Source organism: Heterocephalus glaber, unplaced genomic scaffold (assembly GCF_053883595.1).
Source record: "Heterocephalus glaber isolate CG9 unplaced genomic scaffold, H.glaber_assembly_v1.0 deba00001479, whole genome shotgun sequence".
Taxonomy (NCBI): Eukaryota; Metazoa; Chordata; class Mammalia; order Rodentia; family Bathyergidae; genus Heterocephalus; species Heterocephalus glaber.
This window is the reverse complement of record NW_028258316.1, coordinates 10,423,634-10,442,770: the sequence shown is the minus strand read 5'-3', so window position 1 is coordinate 10,442,770 and position 19,137 is coordinate 10,423,634. Positions and strand designations below refer to the sequence as shown.

The window sequence follows — 19,137 nt, the reverse complement described above, 5'->3', positions numbered from 1 at the left end:
TACTTTCTCTTGGACAGTACATGCAGACTCATCTCACCCTTTTCAATTGGTTGCTTATTTCATTCCATTTTATATTACATTAGTTTATTTAACCAACCTCCTACACAATAGTATTCATTATTTTCAATAACTTTATTGTCCTTCCTTTTCTGATTATGATTCAACCTCTCTGCTATCTTAGAGCCTATCCCATCTCCATCTTATCCCAAACAACACAAACTGCAAATTTTTGTAGAGAAAGGGTCACAAATTTTGCATGAACATGTTCTTGAACTGTTTCCACTACCACAGGACTAACATATTAGTATAGCAGTTAAGTCTAGGAGATGTTCAGCAGCTCACCTTACTAGTCATACAGCATTTTCAAGGCTAAATTTCCAAGTCCCCATCCCTTATTATGGCCTACAGAATGTAGGTATGCATACCCTGGGGACTTTTCTACTGGAGTATAAATAGCATTGCCACAAGCTCACCCAACAATTCTCTCCTTCCTAATCTTCCTAAATCTTCTACTCTTTGAAACTAATTTCCATCTCCAGCCATGTTAAGCATATTTTGGGGACTCTGACAGAGGCTCTCTTATTCAATTCCCACAGCAATTTACGAGATAGGTATTATTAATTATTCCCTGTTGTGTGTACAAGGAAATTGTGTCTTATATACGTCAAATGACTTGGCCAAGGGACACAGGCTGATGAGGTTCTTTCCCCAATACCAGGGAGCCTGTAGCAAAGGAACAGATGTAGCCCAGTTTTTACAAGCCATCTATGCAGCAGGGGATAAGTCTTCACCATATAGACCAAGGGCTCCACTCAGAGGCAGAAGCAGCAGTGGTTTTTGGTTTTGTTTTAATGGTTCAGAAGTCCTACAGGAATTCTGATTGACCCTACTGACAAGCCTTCCAGGCCCACCAGCTGGGTGACTCTTGACCCTCCATGCTTCTCACCGTAATTAATGCAAGGTCCTTGGCTCACAGTGTGAGCATCAAGACCCTGTTAGAGTCAGCAATGACCTTTACATTTCTCAGGCTTTTCAAAATATGTAAAACAGCTGGGTGTTAGGAACGCCCCTTAAACTCTCAACCCTGAAATATGGGTAGATGCAATTTTCCCTAACTGTGGTGTTTTCACCAAGTTTTGGGGGAATGACTTTTTATATGACTAAAACATACTGTATTTGAGATATGAACATTTTTTTCAGTTGCCCAAGCAAATTACAGAGGAACACAAAAAGAAAATGCTTGCAAAAGGATTTCCTTGACTTAAAAAGAAACCTCAGTAGCAGAACAGAAGAAAAAAGAATGATCTCAAAAAAATCAAGAGGGGGGAAGGGAGACTATTTGGCTTTCATACTTGTGCCTCTGATATCCTTTTGTTCTCCCACCTCATTGTATTAAAGATGCTAAATCAAACATGATTGCAGTGTGATGTTTGTGTGTGAAAATGACAAAAGCAATAGGCCAAAATCCCAACCTCATCTTGAACCCTGAAGACTTTTATGGCTTTTTCCTTCACTAGGCCCTCCCCCTAATACACATTAAAGACCACATTGTTCAAAAGGGTCACCGTAGGTTTCATACCCCATTTCAATACAATGTAAATGGTAACTAAACATCCACGTTTCGTTAGCAATATTTGTGTATCTCTAGAAAATGGCTGGGATGCTATGGGAATAATTAAATTAATAAACTAATTTTTTGGTTTAAACATTAATGTAATTATAATGTATCAGAGAAGCAGAAACAATAGTATCAAGGCACTACTTACTTGCCCTGATTATGCCAGATTTTCTTTTTAATATCATTTTCCTCAGAAAAGGGGTAAGAGTTGGAGATAGGTTAAAAACATCCAGATGACTTGTGAAGTGTTTAAGTATTTGCCCTAGCCTCAAGCTGGTCCAGAATGTGGGGGTCTCAACTCAAGAAGTCTAAACTAAATTAAAGTTATTGCTAATTTCAAATCCAGGTCTTCCTTACCCCTTATTGTACTTATTATTTCTGCAAGTCACATTATGAACACTAAATTGGTTTAGTATTTATTCTTGGAAAATTTCAAATTGAGAAAGGAATCAGAAGGTATTTGTGGTTCCATTTCTCTCAGATCTTATCATCAGCTGTCACCAATACTTTGGAGGTTTCATGGAAGAAAGGTGGCAATGACTCAATTAGTCTATCCAACTGCCATAAATAACTGGCACCATAAAAGCACCTGCTTAATTATTGCCTTAGCCCTTTGGAAAAGGATACAGTAAAACAGGAAATTTATAGTTGGGCTTGATAAAAGGAAATGTGAAAAATTAAACTTCTGACTGGATTACAAGAACAACAGCAAATTTGGGGTAGTGCTTTTAAAATTATAATTTTTCCAGGCACCATGGCACATGCTTGTAATTTCAGCTACTCTAGTGGCTGAGGGAAGAGGATAGCAAGTTTAAGGTTAGCCTAGACACTAAAGATCCTGTTTCCAAAAAAAAATTTTTTTTAATTTTCCTCTTTCACTGGTAGCTCAGTATGAGAGTCTGATTTCAATCCCGCATATTAAAAACAAGCAAACACCACAATTACATTGGCAGCATTGTTCACTTTCTCCAAATCAGGCATTTTTTATTAATACCTGTATAACAGGCATAAAGATGTGGCATGATATCACAACCCAGTGACCTAGTGCATTTCTGAATAAGACCTATGACGTTTGTAGATTTCCTGTACTATAAGTGCAATTTAAAAGATCTCAAAATAACACACTGAGAGCATCTGTTTAGCTCAGTTGAAGTTTCAAGAGCCAATACCAGCTGTTGAGGGAGGGATTTCACACATGTTATTCAAATCCTAACCAAATCTTGGTTTTTGTTTTTTTTTTTTTTTCATTCCCTTAGTGATGCCTCCAAAGCCAACATGGTAAAGAATAAAAAAAGAAAAAAGAATGGGGAAAAAAAAAGATTACTCAGTGCTTTGATGCATGTGACCAACACCAAAATGATCACCCTCTCCAATTCAATACAGTATTAGCATGAGGACAAAAGGAATTTAAAAATCAATTTGGAATTATTTCTACCAGGGGTTGTCTAATCTTTGGAAGCTGAAGAATGAGAATATTCCCAAACGTTGAAAGGGCACTTGAGTTATTTTTTTCTCCTTTAAGGAGAAATCTAATTTTCACAGGGAAATTCATTTGGTGGCATTGTTTTGGTTTTAGGTATCTTTCCTGCCAGACAGGGGCTGTGCACAGGGCTGCATCTATCTTGAAGTGTGCACAATGGCCTCTCTCTTGCTGTTCTCTCTCTATTATTGATCCTTACAGATGCTCCAAGGCCCTTCCCCCACTTTCTCCAAATCCCAACCCCCCATTCTGAAAGATAGCTTAAGAAATAAGACTTCCTGCCTAGCGACTGGCGGGGCTGAAAGACCAGATTGTATGACTCCACAGATCAGGCCTGCCACAGTGAAAGCTTGAATAGAGTTAACCCTCTGTGAACTAAAACAAAACATTTGTATGCCCAGCTGTGACAAAGGTTAATCTAAATGGACAAGGGCCCAATATCTAAAACCAAGCATGCTTTTTTTTTTTTTTTTACAGTAGCACTTCACTGACCTCTTTTGTAAGGAGTTGTTTTCCCTTTTAAGTTTCCAAAGACCTCATTCAATTGGGATCATTTTGCCTTATTAGAATTTTGTATGGAAGATTCAGGTGCAAATTTAAAAATTCACTTCCTTGTTTAATGAAAGTTCTTGTTTTACTACTGTAAGTTATTTTCTGCCACTGAATGTCTCAGAAAAACTAAAGTTTTAATACTTAATGAAATACACATGCTTGGAGAGAAGTTTCTCTTTTCCACAACTGGTGGACTATATTATATATCACTAAGAGAGTCAAACTGGTTGAAAAAAATCTAAATCCTCCAGAGTTATCCCCACCAAACTCATAACCACTACACTGGTACCTCTGTACTCCCCTAAACTCATGTCCAATGGCTCCAAAGAAAATCTTTTCCTAAACTACTCCTTTCTTAAAAATCTAGTTACATAGAGAGGAAAGAAGAGGAGGCTGTTTGAGATAAAAGTATCAGATCTGGTATGCAACTGATAGTTCCTCCTAACTCTTTTGTTTCCACTAATTTACAGTGAAAACAAATGAAGTACTGGTAGCATAAGTAACGAGCTGGGGGTGACATGTAAGGAAGAAGGGTGACAGCATTTCTACAAAATATACTATAACAAGAGGGAGCCCCACTTTCCTGATTTCTGCATCCCCAGAGTGAGCATGAAACAGTGAGGTTGCCTATGGCAGATGTTAGCCATGCTGCAAGGGCCTGGGAGGCTTTCCCAGGATCATTTTGTAGGGTTAATGCCACTGCTAGAAATTCATCAACTGTTTCAAAGAGTCAGGAATTCTCCTGGCTATAGCTCAGCAGTGCTTGCCTATAAGAAATCAAACTCTGCAAATTCTTAAGCTCTACTTTATAAATGCAGCTAATCTTTAATGTTAAGACTCATCTTTAAGCTGTTTCTATATTTACTAGTCATTATAAACTATATATACAAAGAAAATTTGCGATTTAAAAAAATAATTTCTTTTAAAAAGAAATTAGCAATGGCTTAGTCTTATAAACCAAACCCTAACACATCTAAGTTCCTCCAAAGAGGATGAGGCTGCCTTATCAGTGGCCTCTTGACCCCAATTCTATCCATAATTTACAGTACTAAATAAGGCTTTGGCAGATGATGAACTAGATTAAACAACTTAAAATATAAACAAATTCTGCCAAGAGGTAGAACAATTTTTAAATGTAAATTTTGCTCTGCACTGGAATGTGAAGTTTAAAGTATTTTTTAATTGTCATAAAATTTAAATCTGCTGTTCCCCTTTTCTCCAGCTCTTTCTGTTAAAACACCAACCACCACCATTACTTCACTGCAGCTCTCCTTGCTTCTCTCCTGTATCCAAAACATTCACAGCCTGCTGCTGTGCACATGAAAACTTGTTGGCCGAATTCTGCCAAGATACCAGAAACAATTGTCTGTGGACTTGCTTCCCTTCTCCCTCAAGGCTACTATTTGATCTAAACCTTCAAAGAAAATTTCTAAACCTTAGATTTGGGTCCCAGACTTTAACAATCAGCCCCCTTACCTTCCCATGTCTCCATTTCATGCTTCTCGGAGTCTGCTGAGAAGTTCTATTGCAGCCATGAAGAAACAGAGATTACAAGACAAGTCCAGCTTGATGACCACCCTTCCGACACTTGGTCAATTTCTTTCTCTAAGACGGACTACAACAGTCATCCTCACAGGTCAGTTTACAAGCTGGTCATGTGATTACAAAGTTCAGCCTCTAAGGTCACAGTATGTATGTAGTTCGTTTATTACCAAAGGTTATCTAAGTGGAACTGATAGACTTATTTTCTCTAGTTAACAATACTGCCTAGCACATTTCTCTGAAAACCAATATTGGAACATTTATTCACTATTCTTAAACTGAGATTCCAAAATTAAAAGGCAGCATTTTAGAAGAACAAAATTTAAAAGAGCTTTAGTACGTGGAAGTTTTTCCTTTTTTTCAAAAACTACTCCATTCTATATCCTATATTCTGCATTAGAAAATTTAGAACTAAAAACCTTTGATCCAAAGACAAAAACTACACTTTTTAAGCATCTGTTTTGTTTCTGAGGGATAGGAGCAGGATTCCTGCTTTTTGTCATTATAATAAACAATGACAAGGAAAATTCTGAGAAAATTAAAATATAGTGCTATAAGTTGTTTGCAGGGATTCCTTTAACTTTAGCCCTTGGTTTCCATGCTCTGGTTGTCCACACTAGTTTCAAACAATGTGCAGAAAGGAAACTGGGTCTGTAAAATTCTTTTAGAAAGCAAAGGTTAGAAATTTCATCCCCCACCCCCAGCCAAGAGGTTACATCTTTAAAGTAAGCTTCTTGCTTCATTCCTCTGAAGATCCTAAGGTCTTAAGCAATCATCATGCTACAGCCTCTTCTCTGATTCATGGACCACGCCAGCAGCACAAGTGCAGTGTGTAAGACGGACTATACACATACTCACACCTTACCACAGAGCTGCAGAGACAGGCAAATTTGAGCCATATGCTAATGACACATGATGTCAAACATCCAGCTATCCATTCAGATATCAGAACACACAAAAAAGGGCAAGTTCCCATGCAGGAGGTTCTACGATTAATCTCCAAAGACAAAAAAAAGGCAGGGGGAGTTCTGCTGAGAAGGTGGAATGGCCCAGAGACACTGATTCCTAAAGATAAATGCTTTTTTAACTGTGCAAGCTGTTTCATTCTATGAAATCTCCCCTCTTCTCTTAGCTTTAGGAATTTTTAAAGGCCAAGTACAATTTACAGCACTGCTCCAGAAAAAGGGAGACCCTTCTCAAGGTAGTTACTTGACAATCATATACATGATTGAGGGTTGGTTTTTTTTGGTACCGGGGATTGAACACGGGTCCTTGCGCTTGCACAGCAGGTGGCCAAACCACTGAGCTAAATCCCCGGCCCCAACAGTCATATATATGAATGAGAAACAATGCTATCAACATTACTAGAGGGGTTTCCTAACCAACAGTGAACATTAGGATCATCTTACCAAAAAGAGGCTGGAGAGAAAGTGATCACCGGTTTAGGAAAGGAAAAAAGGCTATAATTTGTTTAAAAATAAATGTTCTGTCACTGCTACCACATACCTTGCCCCAACCCCCTAAAATTGACTAGTTTTTCCACCCCATCTCAACAAGAGATTAAGATTTTCTTCTCAGTCCCTGTAGAACTTCATGAAGCTCTTGAATAATTTTAGCAAAGTGACTATAAATGGAAGGGGAAGGCCCATCAACAAAATGCCATTTAGTTGGAAACACTTTTTTTCTTTTAATGGTAGCAAAGTTTTATTAAAGGTAGGAAAAGAAACGGGCTCTGCAGAGCGAGTTTGGGCCAAGTAAAACTAGGAAAAGAAATACACCCTACACCATGAGGGCAGCCACTGTGCAAGAGGAACACAGTGGCCTGAAACACTTATTTTGAAAGAGCAGTTCTCTGTCTCCCTAACAGACACAGACTATCAGAACTTGGTACCTGCACACACAGAGTTGTAGTGAGCCTCTGTGCACGAGTGTACCAACCGTAGGAGGAAAAGGTGAAATAGCAAGCTGTTGGCCTGGCCCCTTGCATTAAGACTGAAGCAGAGATCCTGACGATGACCTTCATTCTGAGGTACATTCCCAGCCCTTTTCTTATTTTTTATTTTGAGCAGGGTCTCAGTGACTAAATTGCCCAAGATAAGCTAGAATTTGCTATCTTCCTGCCTCAACCTCCCAGAGTGCTGGGATTACAGATGTGTGCCATCACACCTGGCTAAGGCCCTGTTTAAGGGTAGGTCTTCCTGATAAATTTCTGAAGCCTAAAAATAAAATTTTAACATAATTTATAAAGACAGGTGAACTTCAGTTTTTGATATAGAGCCATATTTCTTCACCATTCTCAGGTTTTGGGGGGATTTTGTTCGTTTGCTTGTTTTGTTTGTGATACCAGGGATCAAACTTGGGACCTTGCGCTTTCGAGGCAGGCAGCAGAACAACTGAGCTAAATCCTGGCTCTGCTTGTTTTGTTTTTTGAGACAGGGTTTTAACTACATAGTTCAGGCTGGCCTTGAACTACTATGTAGCCCAGGCTGGCCTCAAACTGGCAGTGACCTTCCTGCCTCAGCCTCCTGGGTGCTGGGATTACAGATGTGCAATACCACGCCCAACTCCAATGGTTTCTTTGGGAAGATCCTTTATAGGACCTACTGTGAACAAGGGGGATGAGAAGATGAATATCCTCCTTGTTGCTCATATGACTTGGCTAAGGCTCCCAGAAAAGTTGCTAAAATTGACTGCAGAATGAAAAAAAAATCATTTAAGATAAAAGGAATGCTGGAACATATGAATGGGAAGAGAGAAAAGAAAATAAATTAGCAGTATTTTCTATTTGCTAAAATCAGCTTTGTAGAGAAAAAGAATAGATGAACAGGCTGGGGATTTAGCTCAGTGGTTCTGCCACCTGCCTTGCAAGTGCAAAGTCCCAAGTTCGATCCCCCATACCAAAACACACACACACACACACAAAGAGTGGATGAACAAAATTCTATATCAGCATTGCACCTGTGTATCTAAGAGTCCAAATTATGAGTGATGGAGCCTTAGATAAACAGCAAGCCAATGATTCCATTTTCATTTTAAAGACACAAAAACTGAGGCCTAGAGAAAGAGTCAAAGGTCATTAAACCAACTGAGAAGAAAAGCAAATATCGTAGCCCTTTGTTTCTTCCATTTTACCACATACCTTGAAGGACAGAAAAAGGAAAAGCCTCTTTTTAGATGCTCTATTTAATGGCATCTCCCATTTGTTTGTTTACTCAAATGGCAGCTTTCAAGAGGACTGAAAATTCTGAAGCTGAAGAGGGTATTATCAAGATGTAAGTTAGCCCTTCCGTGTAAAACACAAGACAGCAAAACTGAATGGCCTCAAGACCACAGAAATCATTTCAGCATTATTTGTTCTTAAGAAGCTTTTGATGAAAGTCTGATGTACAGTGAAATCCATGTGACCACATTCATGGTGGTACCTCTATCCATTTCATAAAATCAGAAATATCCAAAAAATGTTCTAATTTTCTTTTTAAATTTGCAAAGGTTAAAACAAAAACAAAACATAAGAGCTCAAGGTCTCCGGTTCTCATCTGTCAGATCACTTATACAGACATTCCCTAGGGCAAGAAAAAGTTTAATTCAATGAAACAAGAATAATGAAATCACAGTCAAATGAAGTCCACATTATCTGGGACTAAAAAGCAAACCTCCTGAACACAGAAAAAGAACAGAACAACAAAGAACCACTTTGGTATGATTTCCAAAGATAATAAGCCTTCTACTCATGGAGTTGGAAAGAATTCATAGTTTAAAAAAACCTCAGCATTGATGAGCCTGGCCTGGTGGAGCAGTCCTGTAATCCCAGCACTCAAGAGGCTGAGGCAGGAGGATTGCTGCGAGTTTGAGTTCAAGAACAGCCTGAACTACATAGCAAGACCCTGTCTCCAAAACCCAAAAGCAAAAACAAACAAAACAAAATAAAAAGCCTTAGGATTGAAAACCAAAATAAAATGTTCCAGAAACTGGGAGTTTTCTTCAAATTCTATGAACAATCATTGAGTATCTCCTAGGGGACATTATGCTCCCTATGATGACATAAAGTATCATGTGATCCTTAATCTAGAGATGTTCATTATCTGCTGACTTCTTCAGGTCCATTTCCCACCACTCTATATTAACCCATTTGTGATGCAAATACACCAAAAACATAAGCAACAGTATAATGGTTATGAGTGCTCAGAATCAGGGAAGGGAAGCAGTAAGGAAACACAGATGAAGCAACAATTCATTAGAATGGGGAAGATCTGAAAAGACTGTAATGTCAGTGTCATCAGTCAAGATTTAATTCTATATGCAGAAAAGTAATATGATAGGCTGTGGAAAAGACTATATGCTTTAAGAACAGACATAAGAACCACATGCGATGTATGCACCTTGTTTATTTATGTCCTGATTTGAACAAATCAACTATAAAAAACACTTGAGACTGGGCCACAGATTTAGCTCATGGCATCATGCCTGCCTTGCAAGTGCAATGTCCTGAGTTGATCCCCAGTACCAAAAACAAAAACAAAACAAACAAAAAAACCACTTGAGGTTATCAAGGAAATTTAAATATGGGCACAGCATTTAATTATGCAAGTTTTCTATATCCAAATGAGAAATTTGGAAAAGATAAGCCTTCCTTCAAGTTAAAAACAAAAAACAAAAACAACTCACAATTCTCTAGTTGAGATTTTGTCCTTAAAATTTTAAAGCATCACAATCAAGAACAGATTATAGTATGAATAAATGAGTCTCTTGAATGAAAAGAAAAGAAAGGAACCAGATATACAGCATACAAATACAAATGCATCTAACCACTGTCTCCTGAGAGGTCTGAACAAGTTGAGACTCATTCGTCCCATATGGTACCCTGCCTGTTTACCTTCTTCACAATTAAGATGCAGACTGGCACAGAGATTAATCCAAATAAATATTGTGGCTGCGGCTATAACAACACTTCAAACTGCTGTTAAGCAGCAAGTGCAACTGAAGTACAAAAGATCAAAGCAGTAAAATGCAAGTCCCGAATATGGGGACAGGAAAATGGGTAGTCTTTCTCTTTTGGTACTCCTGCAAAAGGAAGACCACTTGAAGCTGAGTAGTCTATCTGTCCACCTGCGTGACCTAGGGATAGGTTTTACAGGAAAGCGTTTCTGTCCACAAGGAACTCAGCTGTGCATGAGAGCATTGGGAAAAAGCATAGAAGATATCACTCCCACCCCCTACCTCAATCCCCAGTAACTGTGCCCTGAGTCCAGTTATGGCAGAAATGTCCGTTCTTCAGAGGACCTTAACAACTCAGCTCCTGTTGATCCTTCTAGCTTCATTCCCCACTGATCCTCATAAGCACCCATCATTCTGCCACCCAAACCCACTACAGACTAAATATGCCAAGCTATCCCATCTGCCTACAGTAACTCTTCTCACTACTTCCTTATAGCTTCTACTCCCACTGAGTCATCTTTCTGGACTCAATTTAATTAATCACCTCCCCTGTGAAATATTTTTAGACAAATCACCCCGTCCTCCAATGCTGCCAGGATCTCTAAAACATCATAATACACATCACATAGCATTTTTATTTAAAGTTCTCTAATCTTATTTACTTAATACATTCTAAAGAGTCAAACTTTAGTAAACCCAGCATCCAGTCGGATTTGGCATAGTTAGCATTCAAAAAAGGCTAAAGCAAGCAAAAGGCTCCTGATGTGTGTTGTGTGGGTAGGTCACAATTCTTTCATTAAACTTTTTCCTCTTTTTTGAGACAATCTGACTATATAGCAGCCTCAAATGATCCTCCTGCCTTAGCCTCCCAAGTAAGCAGGGCCTTTAGTAAACTGTTGGTTAAACTTTTTTTCTTTTTTTCTTTTGGTACTGGGGATCGAACTCAGGACCTTGCACTTGCGAAGCAGGCAGTGGAACCACTGAGCTAAATCCCTGCCCCCCCCCCTTTTTAAAGTACTAGGGATTAAACCCAGAGCCTTACAATCATGCTGTATAGGACTCTACCATTGAGGCATATTCCCAACCCCTTGTTAAACTTCCTCCTGGTACATTCATATAATACTTTCATTTTACCTTTTTGCCTCACAGGAGGTTTTTTTTTCCATTATACAAACTCCACTTCAGGGTCTCCTGTGTCTCAGCCTGTGTTATATATATATATTTCTACTTTTCCCTTTGCAGTACCAGAGATTGAGCCTAGGGTCTTTGCACATCTCCAGAGCTTTGTGAAAATATCTGAGGCTGGGGATTTAGCTCAGTGGTTCTGCCACCTGCCTAGCAAGCAGAAGGTCCCGAGTTCCATCCCTGGTACCAAAAAAAAAAATTTGAGATAGGATCTTGCCAAGTACTAAGCTGCTCTCAGATCAAATTTGTGACCCTCCTGCCTCAGCTTCCCAGGGAGATGAGATTTCAGGAATGTACTATCACAATTGGCTACATTCTAATTTCTGAGTATACCTGGCGCTAAATCTTCCAACAGTGAAAGCCCAGCACTAGTACTAAAAGATTTCCTGACCAACATGTCCTGTTTGCTGGATTCCTGTATTAGTGTAGAATCATTTGTTGCTAGTGATCTTTTGATTAACATACACAGCATGTGTATCTCCCACTAGATTCCAAGCTTTGTGAGGCCAAGGCTGTGTCCTTAGTTTTGCTGATCATTACAACCCTAGTGCTTGACAAAAAAGCAGACTTTCAATCAATATAATATACTGAAGGAGGGAAGAAAGGAGAGGAGTTGCTTTAGAGAGCAGGAACATAGGAATGGGGGGTGGGGGGGTGGACCCTTTAGGAATACAAATATTCACCAAAAAAATTTGCCTTTAGGCTATTCCTATAAGCTAAAACCAGTTCTCCCAGCCCCAATTCCAACTTCCGTATATTCTGCCCATACACAGAGCTCTTTCCTAATTCCTGAGAAACAACAGGTCTGGTTGCAAACTGTTCAAGTGGTAATCCTTCCTGTGACTCACTCAATCCTTCTTCACTAGAGATTGAACCTGACTCTAAGGAGAGGTACAGGAAGAGAGAAGGTGGCAGGGGCTTAGCAGTCTTCTCTGGGATAGAACCTGGCTCCAGTTGGCTAAAAGATAGACTTTTATCAAACAAGCTTTATAACACACATAATCCCAGGTAGAGTCAACTACAACAAAGCAACTGAGCTCTGTCCTGGTTCTTGGAGTCACAGACTGCTCCTATGAACCTCATATCCTGACGATATCTACTTGCCTCTTGGGCATCTCCACCTAGATGCAATTATCTGAGCACCTCAGGCATGTCCAGATATGTCTCTCTTCAAAACCTGTTTCTTTTTCTGGGCACTCTGCTCAGTTAATGAAATCAACCAGCTACTTAAGCCAAAAACCTAGAAATCTTTTGTTTAGTTTTCCCCCTTGGATCTCACCCACATTCAACCTGTCATAAATCCCGACTTTTCTACCCACCCAAAAGCTACTGAATCTGCCAGTCTGAAGAGGTATCATTAACCAAGGTTGGGCCATCTGAACATTCTTTAAAAGTATATAATTACAGGCCAGGGATTTAGCTCAATGGTTCTGCTGCTTGCCTCCCAAGCGCAAGGACCCAAGTTCGATCCCCAGTACCAATAAATAAATAAATAAAAGTATATAATTACAGCCAGGTGTGGTGGTGTACACCTGTAATTCCAGCTCTCTGAGAGACTGAGGTGAGAGGCTGAGGCAGTAGGATAGAAAAAAAGTTCAAGCATAGTCTGGGCAACTTACTGATTTAGCAAAATCCGGTCTCAAAAAAAAAAATAAAAGGATGAAGATGTAGTTCACTATGAAAGGTTCAATTCCCAGTATTGTGCAAATAAATAAATAACCAACCATCAAGTGAAATACTAATGTTTGAATCCATGAGTTAGGGCTAGGTGTGCAGCTCAGTGGCAGAGCACTAAAGTTCAATCCCCAGCAATGCAAGAAATAAATAAATCCATGAATAATAAGGATACTAACAAAATTAATTTATCATCACTGAAGGATGCTAGGTAACCAACATATTATTTTTTAAATTATTAAGGGAAAGAAGTACTTACTTTTTGCCTTTTCTAGATGAATTATACCACCAGGTAATAAACAATTATGGAACACTTTCTCTATAGCTAGAATAGAAATATTACAGCTGATAAATGAAAACAAACTACTGGAGTCAGAATATTTTTAAAATTTTTTTACATTTATAAGTACATGTTTATAGTACATAATGATTAAATTTATCAGGAAGAGTTGATACATGTAACATAACACATCTTAAATCTTTTTATACTTCCCTCCCCTGCCCTCTCTTCCCCTCCCTTCATCTCTTGGTCCCTTTCCCATTGCAAAAGATAGAGACAGAATATTATTATGAAATAATGGTCCTAGATATTAATGATCACTAGTTGCTAATGTTACAAAAAAAGAGAAAAAGGTATATAATGAGGTGCTGGGCCTCGTGCACACTAGGCAAGTGCTCTACCGGTGTATATTATTTTATGAAGGAACTCAATACCCTCATGAAGTAGTCTTGCAAAAAAGTTGAATCTAAAGTTAATCAAGCCCCTAAATCCATCTACTAGAATAAAAGGACTATGTCTTCTTGTTTTTTGTTTTGACTTTTTTTCCAGGTACTGGGCTCGAACTCAGGACCTTGTGCTTGCAAGGCAGGAGTGGTGCTACTAAGCTAAATCACCAGCCAGAGAATAAAAGGATTATGAAAATAAGAAAAACATTTATCTACAAGGATGCAATCAGCAAAATCTGCTGTGGCAAATTCGTAAGACAAACCAGTAAATCTCTTAACATTAGAAGGAGAATAAAGATGGGAGTAGAAATCCAGACTTAAAAAAAAAAACAAAACTCCTTTTATTCTATAGATGCAGACTAGAAAGCTAATGGATGAAATCGAGTATCTCAGATTTGCTTCAAAATAACACACAAGGGGAGGAAGTGGGTAGAGGTACGGGCTGGACAGGATGATCAACAGGATGATGGTTACTAAAGCTATTACATGGGTTCACTATACTGCTTTCTACATTTTTGTGTCTGTTTTAAAAAAAGTAAAACCAATCCTCTCAAATCCATCTATTTCCTCTCATAGCCTTGGCCACTACCATCTCCTGTCTGGCTTATTTCAAAAGCTTTCTTACAGGTAGGTCTCCTTAGTTACTACTTTTTTCCACTTCTCTTTCTTCCACAGCACACTCCCACTGGCTACTTTCTGAAACAGTTCAAATAAGACAATGCCCCTCCTACTTAAAATCTTCCTGCCTGCAGAATAAACCACTTGCCAAGCTCCCAAAGGTCTGATTGCATCCCTTGCCAACTTCTTATTTTTCATATTCCCAGTGCTCTCAACAAATACTGCTATTTGCAGTTTCCAAACTGTCTCTCTGGCATGTACTATTCCTTTTGCTTAACCAGTTTCCATGAATTTTGGGGGGGGGGGTACTGGGCATCAAACTCGGGACCTTGCACTTGCAAGGCAGGCAGTGGAACCACTGAGCTAAATCCCCAGCTCCAATGAATTATTTAATTCTCACCTAATTCAGTCCTCACATCTCCAAGAAATCTTTCTCAGTTCTTCATTGCCCTAAAGGTTATGATCCTATGAGTTTTCAGTTTCATCCCTTGGTGTGCCTATCCATCCACTGGGCTGTGTAAGTGTTCCCAGAAAAAGGGACTAGATCTGGTTCATCTCTGTATTCCTGGCACCCACCACAGAACCAAGGACAAAGAGGTATTTGATTTCTGTTTGATAGATTAAAAAAAGAATAAAAGAAATGGCCTAAGCAACTAAGAAATCTGTAATTCTACAAAAAACAGGCAGCTACAATAAGAGGTAGCCTGGAATACATGTTTTGGATTCAGACAAGTTTGGAATCAAATACCAGTTACAGTGTGCACTAGTTTTGTAAATTTACACAAGGTACTTTCATTTTCTGAGCTCAGCTCACATCCTCTCATATGCACATACTGTACCAATTACTCAAGCAACCTCACTAGGCATGTATTTTACACAAATACTTGTGTAGAGTGAAAAGATACTCACTGCAATACTATCTATAGAAGATAATTAAATTTTTAACACTCAAAGTAAATTCTGCAATCAATAGGGGGCTGGCTAATAAATCTTTATAATATGTAATTGTTACAAAGAATGAGGTAAGTCTTTAATGTACTGATATATAAAGAAGCCCATAATATATTGTTAATCTAAAAAATAAAGATCAGTTCAATCTCTTTTATACAAACGTAAGTTTATTTTTAAGTACATAAAAGTATGCAAACGGACTTCAGTACCTCTGCCCAAAATGGAATTAGGAGTCCAGGCATGGTGGTGCATGCCTGTAATCACTGCATTCTGGTAGGCAGAGGTGGGGGAGATAACATGTTCAAGCCCAGCCAGGGGAACTTAGTGAGATCCTGTCTCAAGATTTTAAAAAAAAATTAGAAGATGTAATTATGGAGGACTAGATTTGGCCTGACTAGGAACTAGACAAAATATATTTTAAAAATGATTTCCAGGTATTGGACTTCAGGAGGCAAAGGACAGTGAGTCCTGCGAATGCCGCCTCTAACTGCCTAGAGGGTTTCCAGGCTAGAGGACAGGAAGGAAGAGCACAGGACGAATAAGAACCAAGACGCATTATGTAAAGGTGCAAATTTCCAATGATGAATGTCATTATATTGTATACCTAAAATATACCAATAAAATTAATTAAAAAAAAAAAAGAGCACAGGAAGGAAGAGCCCAGGTAGGGTCCAGCAACCTTGTGGAGTTAAGGATTTGGAGGTGGGAGTCCAGGAGGTTAGCGCAGTTGGGACTTCAAAGGGCAGCAGGCTACAGGGAGAGAACACAACTAGGATCTGTACTGGGTCCTTCAAGTCTTCAGCTGAGGACTGATCAGTTCATCTGTAAGAGAAAACTACCAAATCCTAGGGAAAGAACCACCCAAGAGGAGGAAAGGGAAAAATCTCTGGGGCTTATTTAGTGCCAAAAATTCATTCATGTTCCCATGAATAGAACTAAAATGGAAAACATTCTAGCTTACAGGAGTTATTTCCCGAAGACCCTGATTAATAGGCATATATTTCCCAACACCTGTCCCTCAGGTATTCTCCTAAGAGCACTGATTGGTTTATCAGATAAGCTACTTCATATATTCAATCCACATGACAGAATCTAAGATGAGTGATGGTCAGTTTGTGGGATGAAAGACAGATAAAGCCAGAGGCGCCAGCAAGGCAAGCCCAACAGGTTGAGAGAATGGATCCTAAAAATAATCTCTGCCTCAGGCTCATCTTGACATAGATAAAAGCCACCACTATAAGCAGAAATCCCCTTTGCAAATCAGCTTAGCACAAAAATGACTGTAGAAATAAAATCACAACCCCTCCTCAATCAACTAGCCACCACATTAAAAATTTCCCTCTCTCCAATGATTTTAAGGCCTCTACAACTCTCCCCATTCACCATCCAAGAAACACTCAGATGCATTAAGGCAATCCTGTGAGCTTAATCCTGAAAAACAGTTCTTTATAATCTTACTTGCCCTTTTGATTCCAACGTAGAAATGGTGAATTCCAAGACTGGTATTGCCCTTTTAAAGTTGTTGGCTCAGTTCTGGTGAAACAAGTAAAATACAGTACTTGGATTCCACTGAATCCAAACAGATCAAGTTAATAAAAAATTGAAAAGTCTGGATCCTTTATCACGTAACACTGAGACTTCTTAGGTGAATGGAGCATAAAAAGAAACTGCTAGATTTCCAGGGTAATATATTATAAATTCCATCATTATAATGCTTTTATTCAAAGAAGGGCTGGGGATTTAGCTCAGTGGCACTGTGCCTGCCCTGCAAGCACAAGGTCCTGAGTTCCATCCCTGGTACCAAACAACAACAAGAACCATTAAAAATAAAACAAAAAGAAAATGGATTTGTGTTATTTACACTTAGTGGTTCAGGACAAGAATTCCGAATGATTTTGGAATGGGCTAAGCTTTGCGCAGTGGCAGTATCGTAGCCAATGAGGTTTATCCGAGGTGTGATTATTGCTAATTGATTTTGGAATGGGCTGGGGAATGTAGCTCAGTGGTGAAGCACATGAAAATCCAGTACCACACACATGCAAAACGAAAATAAACACTTAGCAAAATGATATGATTTGATAGACAAGTTTACCAGTAGGCAACTGGGGCAGGTACCTATAGATGGAGTTCTGGAGTAAGGAGTCAAATATAGAACTGGAAATGAAATCCTGGTTTTAAAGGGCTACAGAGCAGCATTAAAACTCCTGATGGGCTGGGGATTTAGCTCAGTGGTTCTGCTGTCTGCCTCGCATGCACAAGGACCCGAGTTCAATCCCTGATACCAAAAATAAAAAGTAAAAATAAATAAAAATAAAACTCCTGAATGCAGCTGGGGATGGTGGCACATGCCTATACTCATACCACTTTGAGAGGCTGGGGCAGAAGGATCTTAAGTTTAGCCCAGCCTGGAAAACTTGGTGACTTAGATCTTGTCTCAAAATAAAGGACCGAAGATGTAGCTCAGCCCAATAGCCCTGGGTTCAATCCTAGTATGGGGTGGGGGTGGGAGGTCCTGAATGTATATTTAGTAAATTCTATATTGTACAGTGGCCAGACACTGGAAATCAAACCAGCAGCAATACAATATTTTAACTATTTCATAATTCTAATTATGTCACATTCCTAACTTCTCCCCCAAAGCACCAAACAAACCCTTAGGAAGCATAATAAGATTTTGGGGTTTTTTTTCCCCTCCCAGGGGATGGAAAATTCTGTAAGCAGGTGCTGAACTATAAGCCTTTTAAAAAAGATGAACAGAAGACTTATTGTAGGTCAACATTCATATGTTCTTTAAAGAGCAGCCACTAGAATTTTTGAAGCCAGAAAACTTCTGTCCTTTAATACTTTACAGTCTTTAATTAAACCTACTGTCAAGCTTTAAGAATGTTCTGAGCAACAAACTAGAATGTTGTGGAAACATTTTATAAATACAAGTGCTATACGGCTATTATTGTTAATAAAAATAATAGGGACTTTTACAAAAGAGTTAAGAAAAGGGCAAATATAAATAGAGTGGAGAGGGAGACAAGGAAGGCATCCTGATTTCAAGTCTATAACCCAAAAATAGTAACAACCAACAGGGCATATTGTTTTGATTTTTAGTATCTTTCTGAATTAAGCATTCTCTTTTCTTTTGCCAAAATATGTTGATAACTCATATAATCAGAATTTCCTGAGATATAAAGTAATCACATACATCCACATAAAAATTGAGCTAGAAAAGTATTAGAAGAAAAAATAGGAGAATATATGTATTTTACCAAGGGGGAGTAGGGGAAAATCTTTGTAAGTATAACATGAAACCTATATATCATTAACCAAAAATGACCAGATTTTCATCTTTCTTTCTTTTGGGAAAACAGGGGCTTTACTGAGGGTGGGGGATTTGTACCCATGGAGCAGAGCTACATCCCCAACTCTTTTAATTTTTTTTACTTTGAGACAGGGTCTCGCTAAGTTGCCCAAGCTGGTCCTAAACTTGCAATCTCCCTGCCTTAGCCTTCCAAGCAGCTGGGATTATAGGAGTGTACCTTCACACCATGCTAAATGTCTGATTTCTAAAGAGCAAACACCTTCAAATATATATCACACTTACACACGCATATATTAATATTTGTAAAACAAAGAATTCCTACAAATCAGTAAGAAAAAGATAAGCAAAATCACCAATGGACAAAGAATATGACCAGGCAAAGATCTTCTAATATGAATAATATGGATATAATGAAAAGGTTACTAATAAAAACAAGATAAAAAACATTATAAATAATTTATCAGCTGGCAAAAAATAAAAAATATTCAGGATATTTCAGTGTTGAAGAAGGTTTAAGGAAATGGATATGCTCAGGTAATGCTG

At 38.6% G+C, this 19,137-nt stretch overlaps 1 protein-coding gene and 1 pseudogene across 17 annotated transcripts in view; one reads left to right on the top strand and one right to left on the bottom strand.

Annotated features, from left to right (window-relative positions):
• The window catches only part of Nr6a1 (nuclear receptor subfamily 6 group A member 1), a 226,261-nt gene that overhangs the window by 55,405 nt on the left and 151,719 nt on the right, over positions 1-19,137 (bottom strand). Inside the window, exon 1 of one of the 17 annotated variants that reach the window (XM_087182778.1) lies at positions 5,127-13,202. The exons of the other annotated variants lie outside the window; for them this stretch is intronic. Within the exon in view, the coding sequence (XP_087038904.1) occupies positions 5,127-5,142 (16 nt within the window). The 5' untranslated portion in view covers positions 5,143-13,202. Of the gene's footprint in view, positions 1-5,126; positions 13,203-19,137 lie in introns of those variants that run through there. 17 annotated transcript variants of the gene reach the window in all.
• On the top strand, positions 17,190-17,255 carry LOC147826085 (U4 spliceosomal RNA; annotated as a pseudogene).